This window comes from Manacus vitellinus, unplaced genomic scaffold (assembly GCF_001715985.3).
Source record: "Manacus vitellinus isolate BGI_N305 unplaced genomic scaffold, ASM171598v3 scaffold_28_pilon, whole genome shotgun sequence".
Classification (NCBI taxonomy): Eukaryota; Metazoa; Chordata; class Aves; order Passeriformes; family Pipridae; genus Manacus; species Manacus vitellinus.
In genome coordinates this window covers 9,845,239-9,853,930 of record NW_021940122.1, presented here as the reverse complement: position 1 = coordinate 9,853,930, position 8,692 = coordinate 9,845,239, and the positions used below count along the sequence as shown (strand labels likewise).

Genomic DNA, 8,692 nt, shown 5'->3' with positions numbered 1-8,692 from the left:
CATTACTAAATACATCCTTAGCAGGAGAAGAGTGACAGAGAGCCCTAACATCAGTTGTAGATCTTTCAGGAAAATGTGAGAACGAAAGGAATAAATGAATGAATGAACAGGGACAGCCAGATGGGAGAAAAAGAAAGAAAAAAAGACTCTGAAACACAGCAAAAGGGAGAGACCGAACCTGTGATTCTTTCTTCTCTAGTGGCATTTAATTTCCCCTTCCCCGCTGTGAAAATGTCAGAAATGAACAGGCAACTTCAGTAAAACAGAACTGAAAAAGAAAGAAAGGCAGCAAAGGCCTTAGAAACGGCTTCAAATAGGCAGAGGTACACCCAGCACAGTCAAATAGGCACAATCCCCCATAAGCACATACAGGGACCAGCGGGCTTTTTTGTCACATAGATTTATTTTCAGTTCTAAAATGAGTTTCTAATAAGTTAAAATGCTCAAAATATGCAACAGGGCAGTGATCAGGGCAGTGCAGGCAGAGGGAGAAGAAAGCGAGCAAGGGGGGCAGAAAACACCATCAGGCTGCAGGAAAGACAGATTCCAGCCATCTCCTGCATCCTGGTGTTCCACCAGAGAAAGGTTGTGAGAGGAGCCACGAAAAAGGGACAAAGAGTAGGCAGAGATTTGGCACTAAAGCAGGCAATAGCTACTGGCTCAAATACTCCCAATAGCTCCAAAGCATCTGTGCTGCTGGCCACCTTACTGCAGCAGTGAGGCTTGCCTTGCCCTGGTAGGCAGCTCCCAGCCCCTCTGCAGATACAGAGCTCCCAATGCCTTCTGCATTGTTCATGCCATCCCTAGACCCCCCTGACAGGTCTGCATGGCACCCATCTCTCTGCAGCACGGCACACAGATTTCCATCCTCCCATGCAGACTAGCCCTGGTGTCCCTGCTCCTGTCAGCACTCAGTTTGTTGGATCTTCCCTTTCTGGTTTTCCTTCATCAACTTCCACGGCCCAGGGACTCCAATCATCCCTTCCAGTGCTGAGAAGGCAGGAGTCTGTGCCTGAAAGGGAAAAAAGAGGCAACATCAGGTATGGGAGGGAGATTGAATGGCATGGTAGACTGGGCTTCTCCTTGCCATGGAAGACACGATCCTACTGCTTGCAACCATAAGGCTCCCATTCCCTCCTAGAGCCAGGGAAGAAGCCACTCTCTGAGACCTGCAGTTTCTTCTGGGGAGTGCTGTCCCAACATGATCCTCAGTGATGTCATGGGCATAAGGAATAACAAAGACAGGACATGCTTAAGGGAGAGCAAAGAGTGATCTGGGCAATGGTCAGGCCAATGTCAGGTTTGATGGTATGCCAGATTTTACACCACCTTTTCAGGTGGTGAAGGGTTGTGTAAAATGAGATAAGAACAAATTAAAGACAGAACTACTTTCACAAGTGACTTTCTAGACAATGGAAAAGATGTAGATCTCAGGGCTTCTGACAGTGTAGAAGTATAGGGCAACACACAGACAATCAGTTCAGCAAGAAGGATGAGAATAGTTGGAGAGTAGCATGGTAGGTGTAATCCCAGCTAAGAAGGGACTGCGATTTTGCTGGCATGTTTCTGTCAGGCTGTAGGGAAATGATAAGCACAAGTCTTCAAAGATCAGTCATTATTGGCATAGAGAGTGTGAAAGTGCTAATGAGTTAGGTAGCTGATAAAGCTGAGGAGCCTCATTTGGAAGAAAGAGGATGAAAATATCACACAAGACCCAGATATTTTAGGAGAACAGAGCACTAAACTGAGTGACAGGATGAATGAAATGCAACAGTACCAATGGCACGTTGATAGGCTCAGGGGATCGGAATAGGAATTCCTAATGTGTGGGCAACAGCCCATCAAGTGCGCATGATACACTGCGGTGAGCATCCGGTGTCCAGCTAATGCAAGGAGAGCAAATGTAATCTCAGAGGATGCCAGCAGAGAGAGGGAGAGAACCAGAGAAGAGCTGATATCTTTGCTTGAGGCACCTCATCTGCACTCTGATGGAGGATGAGCCCAGCGGGGAGTCTGTGCAGAGAAGGGCATGAATCACAGAATCACTGGATGTTGGTGTTGGAAGGGAGCTCTGGACATGATTCAGTCCAAACGCCCTGATAAAGCAGGGCCACCCAGAGCTGATTGAGGACCACCTGTGGATGGAGGACCCGTGCTTCAACACAGGAGCCTTGCTTACTCAGCAAAGCACGGCCATGAGGGCATATGCAAATGTTTTAGGGTGGTAAATATCCTGGCTACATGAAACTTTAACTAACAGCTGGACACCCAGGTGTCCTATTTCCTGCTAGCTGAGGCCTTAGACTTACACTGCCAAGGGATTTCTCCCAAGGTTTTTGGCCAGAAAGGGTGGTTCTGATCATCTTGTCCCGGACTTGCACAGTCCAAAGAGTCACACAGAAACTGTAGATTTCTGCCTCAGATTATCCTTTACCATCAGTGATAATTAAGGATGGATGATGAAGAACCTGTCATGAGCTGCTCTAGTGGTACCCACAGTGGTTTTTAAAAATTCCAACCTTGATTTTGTTCCTATGCTGCTTGTCTTCAGTCTCCAGCCACTGGGACTTGCTAAGACTTTTTATCAATGCTAACACATCCCTTGTCTTCAGCTCAAGGCAATTCCAATGCTCCCAGCTCTTTCACCGGGGCAAGGTCTTCTGAACTTAGACCGCTCCAATCCCCCAGCCCCTTCTGCACTAGAAGGGGTTTTTCACTGTGGACCCTTTCCAAGTTAAGTAGAAGGCAACTACATCACACCTACACTCGAAAGGTGTCTCTTGTCAACAAAAGGATACCTTGAAGGATGAATTTGCCATGTAATTAACTTGCAGAGCAACAGTATGAAAACTGCAGAGCAACAGTCTGACTTGTTTGCATAGCTTTTTTTCTGGGGACATGCTTGGGAACCATTAGCCCTGGTCTGGTCTTTGGGATCATAAAGGTAAGGTAGAGTTTTCAGAGGACGAGATACTGGAACAAGCTGAGCAAACAGAGGTCAGTTAAGTTGCCAGAAGCAGAGGCTAAGATGTGAAGGCTGAGCCAGAAACAACAGCCCTGCATTGAGATCTGTTTCTGGGCACCAGTAGGCATTCATATAGAACAGGAGATTGTTACATTAAAGTGTCCGGATAAGGAATAAGAGAGACAACATGTACAAAAGCCTGAAAATTAACCCTTCTCTAGCACAGCGTGGCTTAATCTGTGGGAGAATAAACATGAAGCTTTTCAAGACTGGGCTGTGGTTGTTTCTTCGGAGGTTTCATCCCTCCTCTGAGGTGTCTGGCCTGCCTCCAGACAAACACCATGGTTAGCCAGAGCTGCCAAATAAGGTCAAATAAGGGTTGATGTACAGGAAAAATAACAGAAATTGGGTGATGAACACTTACCCTTTTCTGTAGGGCCAGAGCCACAACACAGACAGCAAGCAGAAGGAAGAGAGTGAGTGTGAGCCCAAAAGTAACTTGCCCACTGAAGACAGCAGGAGGGCTGGAGACCTGGGCACCTGTGAGGAGGAACCACAGTTAGGAAGGAAGGGAATGTCAGTTTTGCACTGGGGCAAGGCTGGGAATGGGCAAAATGGGAAAGAGTGCAGGGAACTGGAAGGAGCAACAGAAGGGACTGGTGAGAGCTAGGACAGGATGACAAGGAGATGGGATCCAAATGGTCCAAGGGAAGAAGGAGAGGGTGAAAGTGAGACAGGAAAGGCACCAGGGAACTGAATAGGGCAAGAAGAGATTGGTTACAAATACATGGGGGACAGTACTTGTGATCTGCAGCTTGTACTCCACTCCTCCCAGTTGGCCTTCTGGGCCATACACACTGCATTCCCATGTGCCCGTATCCTTTTGTGACACTTTGGGTATTTTCAAGATAGGTCCCATCTGGGCGCTGCTGCCCTCCAGGTTTTGGGGGGTGGCCACAGCCAGCTTGCTCTTAGTGGGGACTGAGCCAAGGTGCTTCCACTGGAAACGTTCATGTCCCCGGGAGTGTGTGAGGCTGCAGATGAGCTGCAAACGACTCCCCTCAGAAACTGGTCCTTGGATGCTTGGAGTCACTGCAGCAAAGGAAAAAAAATACCCTCAGGAAAGACTACAGACAGGTCCACATCTCTTCTTCATCCATCCTTCTTCTATTACATCCCTTCTTTATTATTTCCTCTAATTTATTTTCTTTGTCTTCCCTAGTTTTAAGAGGAATAATCAGGTCACTAAGGAAAACCAACTTCAGCAGACTCCAGTGCAGTGCAATGCTCTCAATAGAGATCTTGTTTCTCACCCCAAGGTGGGAACTCATGATCAAGGAGCTACCCACGCTCACTGCACTGACACGTGGGGAGGTTTATCTGTAAGCACTGGGGGACTCCAGAGGGGTAATGCACCTCCTTGTCTCTCCTCTCACCTGTAACCACTGCCAAGGTCACCTCCCTGCTGATTGTTTTGTGGCCCACAGAGACAGCACAGCGGTACTGCCCTGCATCACCCGGCCCCACCACAGGGAGATGCAGGGGGAAGCTTCTGTTACTCAGATTTGGGAAGATGTCCCAGTCTTGCAAGTGTCCTCCTGCAAGATGGCTCCAGTGGGCTGTCACCATGTTCATCTGAAAGGAGCTGGGAAGGTAGCTCAGGCTGCATGGTAGATGGGCTGCAGAGCCAGCTGCAGCATAGACCACAGGGTTGGTTGGGCCATCAAAACCTAAGCCAGAGAAAGAGCACAATGTGAGGTGGTGGCTGGAAAGATGGGAGATGACTGACCTGGGAAGTGAGGACAGGGTGGGAGCTGGGAAGCTGGAACTACTGGGGTTAGTCAGTCACATCAAAGGGATTAACTTGGGGATGCTGGAATATCAACACAGAGGTTGAGGTCACCTAGAATTTGCAGGTCATACGTGGCAGAAATTATCTCGTTATCAGAGTATCGAAGCTGGCAGCGCCAGGAGCCTGCATCACTCATGGCTGGCCGCAGGATGGAGAGAGCCCCAGACAAAGAGCAGAAGGTCCTGGAGGTGGGGCCCAGGTGCCCGTTATGGAACCAACATATCTCCACAAGGCTGGCCCGGTAGCTGGAGTTGCAGCTCATCAAGAGCAGCTCATTTTCTTCCACAGGATTGGGTGGACTGAGGGTTACTGCAAAAAACCAAAGTGTTGGGGTGGGGGGGTGATCTAAGATCACAGGGGAACTACCAACGCAACCCTTTGTGTCCCCCTGTCCTAGCCTTGTCCCACAGGCAGGCGCCCCTCCAGAACTGAGAACAGACAGCAGGAAACTGTGTGCTTTCAGGAGGATGCTGCCTGTACTCTAACCTGCCCAACCAAACACAGCATCCCCACCCCATCCCATCTTTACAACCTCCCCGGTCCTAAAATCAACATTCTCCAGGTTTTCTATCTTCTCCTACCTGTAACTACCCCCAGCTCCACATGGCAGCTATGGACCTCCGAGTTGTATTCCACCCGTGCCTCATACAGCCCAGCATCCTCGCTCCTGACGGGGTCAATCCGCAGGGAGAAATTGCCGTTGTGTAAGGCAGAGTCCTGGAGTGACACCCGGGGCTTCATGAGCAGTGCCGTCTTCTGGAGGCCCGAGTACCCCACCTCCAGCACCCCATGTGACTCCTGGTGGACACTGGAAGTGGGATAAGTGAGCTGCTCATCCCAGAGGCAAATGTTAGATCAAGGGAGGGGGCAGGAAGGAGGGAAGATGGGGAAAGAGAAAAGGGGCTCAAAGTGTCTCCCACCCTCTCCAGTCCCCCCAGAAGGACTGGAATTTCTTTTGACCCTGACATACCTTCCCCCATGCCTCTTCCACTGCACAGATGTCTTGTCGGGCAGCTGCTTCAAGCTCTTTCTCATTTTTCTGGGGCTCCAGTGGCAGGGCAGCACAGCTGAACTCCCCTCTCTGACCCACATTTTCTGCTCCCTGCTTTCCCCCTCCGCTAATCCTGCTAGGATGTGACCAGCTGTAACAAGATAAAGAGTTGAGCAAAGAGTGGTGGATTGGAAGGGCACAAACTCTCCCTTCCAGTCTTGTCAGGGACCAAGTAACACCCAGGCTCAGCTTACTGAGCTACACTGCCCTCCCCAATAGGTTCAGCCCCTCTTACCACCGAAAGCCAGCAGGGCAAAGGTGAGGAACAGCACCAGGGACACCAGCCTCATGGTGGCATCCAGGAAAGGCGAGGGGCTGCCTCCTACTTGGGTCCGTGCTTGACAAGGTCCAAAGCTTGAAGAGATCAGTAAAAATGAGGCATGGGCAAAGAAGGTGCTAGAAGTTGGTGGGTAAGCAAAGAGGGGTCATTGGGATGTGCTTGCTCTCATGCCGTCTCTCTCTCTCTCTCTCTGATCAAAGCATTTCCCTAAATGCCCTTATATTGCAGGTGGGCAGCAAATTTCCTCATATCACTAAGAAGATGCGTCACCACCAAGAAACCAGTATAAGCCTGAGGCACGTGAGAGCAGAGGAGGGAGGGACCAGAGACACAGCTGTAAGCATCTTTTAGTGGAAATTCTTTGAGTCGCTGTTGTTTTTCTTACAAATTTCGCTTCTACATAGCCAGTGGAAAAAGTGTAGAAGACACTTCCCAGCAAGTGCCCTTCATGTTTTTCTTTCATCTCTTACCTTTTTTGGTTTGATCTTTCCGTCTCTTACAGCTTCCCTCTAATTGTTTCAGGGCTTTTGAGAACATGTTGGTCTTTATTTCTGCTGTTCTTTCTTCTTGGTTTTTTTTTTTCCTTCATTTTCTTTTTCTTTCCTTCTTTAATCCTCAAAATGAGCTAATTTCTTGGCTTTTTCTCATTGGTCAGTTCACAGGCAGCATGAGGAAATGGTCTGTGGCGAGCTCCAAGTAGGGCACATGTGACTCAACAATCTAGAGTCCGGGGCCAATATGGGACAAAGCCCGGGTGGTCCAAGGAGATAGAGAGGAGCATCCAGAAGAAGGAATCAGAACTGAAAAGAGGGGCTGAATACTGTGGCACGATGAGGAGTGTGAGGAAGGGACCCTCCTCCTCCAGCAGTTCTGGGAAAACCCACTCAAGCTCATGCACAGAGGGGGCTCAACCTAGCTCCCATTAAGCTGCTGACCTTTACATAGGGCAGTACATTTCCATCCATGTGCCTCATCCTGGGACCCATTTTGTCTCAGAGAACCCCCACTGTTGTGGTTCACACTTTCCAGCAGCCCACTGCTCTGACTCTTTCGGACTTAATCAACCCTTTGTGACATGTGTCAGACACCCAAGCCCCTCGGTGGCTCATCCCCCAAGTGTTGGGGCTTTTCCTCAGGCTGGGGGAAGGGAGGTGACTCATAGTGGCCACTTTTCAACTGTGGAAGGATCCTTGCTTGCTCTCTGGTTTTCCTCAGCTGGGTGGTGAAGGTGGAGGATAAAAGAGGGCCAGTGCTATGCCTCACTTCAGCAGACCCCTGTTGCAGTGACAGGTCTCATCTCTTTCATCACACATGGCTCTCCAGCCTCCTGAGGAGTGGGATTGGTGTACAGGGGGAACTTCATGTGCCTCCATGTCCCCGAGGGACTGCTTTGTAGTGGTGCCACATGCCCTCTTGTGTAACACAGTCCATGGGATCACATGAGAGAGAAAGAGAGGAGTAAAGATAGGGGAGAACTTGCGACAGTCGTCAGGAGGTGTTTTTTTCCTACTGTTCAAGAAAAACAGTTTGTGGTGACCAGTTCAAGCATAAAGCATCAACCGCTTCTTTCCCTTGAATCAGCAGTGCAAGAATGGTGTGAGTGTGTGGGTGAAGGTGAGAGAGAGAGAAGGGAGTTGGAACCGTGGTGGGGAGACACATACATTGCTGCAGTCCAGCATCATCTGCTCCCCCTCTCCTGGCTTCACTTGAGGGGCACATTGAGCTCATTGCTTTCTCCCTCCATCTCAACTCTCTCTGCTCTTGTAGCCTTGGCACCCTGGCACTATTCCACTTTAGCCCTCAAAACCACTTTTAAAGGAATTCATGCTCTAGGAAATGCTTATCTCTTGTAAGACTCAGCAAAGCAGAGGACGTAGTCCCATCCTGCTACAGCTTCCCAAGAGGTGGTCACAAGAGACTGATGGAGAGCCCAGGAAAATGACAGGAGCTGCCTGGCACTGGGGAGGGGTGTTTGAGGCCGAGGGGTTATTATGCTGAGTGAGCATGTTGTAAAAGGAAGGTTTTAGAGGCACTGTTTTACTCAGCACCAGGCTATCTTTAGCAAAGACACTGTGACGTTTCTCTCTAACGACCCATTTTAAATGCTGACTCCCTCGAATAGCATTTTCGTCATCTCCCAGAATGAGACCCCGAGGCAGAGATAACAGAGACCAGAGAGAGATCAGCACAGGGACATCTTCTCAGAACCACCCGCGTGGGTCCCCTGGGCAGAGAGGCTGACAGGGATGTGTGGGACCCTGGCAGAGCCATGGGGAATGAGGGGCAGGCTGCAACAGGAGTAGCCAAGGGCAGGGACGTAGAAGCTCAGCTCACTAAATACTCCTTTGTCCATGTTAGGCATTAGTAGCTTCAGCCAGGTTCCAGACTTCACCACAGCAGTCATCTTGTGCACAACCTTAATACATTGCTCTTCTTGTCTCTCTTGGCATGTCTTATGGATGCAAACTACACTCACCAAGAAAAATAGGAATAGAAAACACTGATCTGCAGTATCATTGAGTTAGTCTTGCTGAAGGAATTTTC

At 49.5% G+C, this 8,692-nt stretch overlaps 1 protein-coding gene across 2 annotated transcripts; it reads right to left on the bottom strand.

Moving 5' to 3' along the window:
• Nucleotides 1-396: 396 nt before the first annotated feature.
• Nucleotides 397-8,097, bottom strand: LAG3 (lymphocyte activating 3). Of its 2 annotated transcripts, XM_018074465.1 has the most exons (9): nt 6,619-8,097; nt 6,104-6,222; nt 5,788-5,959; nt 5,399-5,625; nt 4,869-5,126; nt 4,402-4,695; nt 3,767-4,057; nt 3,390-3,505; nt 397-1,012 (listed from the first exon to the last, which is right to left on the bottom strand). In XM_018074465.1, the coding sequence occupies exons 2-9, from the start codon at nt 6,156-6,158 to the stop codon at nt 905-907; spliced, it is 1,521 nt and encodes a 506-aa protein (XP_017929954.1). In that variant the 5' UTR covers nt 6,159-6,222; nt 6,619-8,097; the 3' UTR covers nt 397-904. The 2 variants fall into 2 exon arrangements, with proteins under 2 accessions (XP_017929954.1, XP_008923963.2); XM_008925715.2 differs by having other exon boundaries at nt 6,104-8,097.
• Between the last annotated feature and the right edge of the window lie 595 nt (nt 8,098-8,692).

What these genes read in the sequence shown, in the direction of transcription:
- LAG3 (XM_008925715.2), bottom strand. Translation starts at nt 6,158, where the DNA reads ATGAGGCTGGTGTCCCTGGTGCTGTTCCTCACCTTTGCCCTGCTGGCT. An exon ending in GTATGACCTGCAAATTCTAG is followed by an intron (nt 4,696 to 4,868) that starts GTGACCTCAACC and finishes TCTCTGGCTTAG; the next exon opens with GTTTTGATGGCCCAACCAAC. An exon ending in GACCTTGGCAGTGGTTACAG is followed by an intron (nt 4,058 to 4,401) that starts GTGAGAGGAGAG and finishes CCTTTGCTGCAG; the next exon opens with TGACTCCAAGCATCCAAGGA.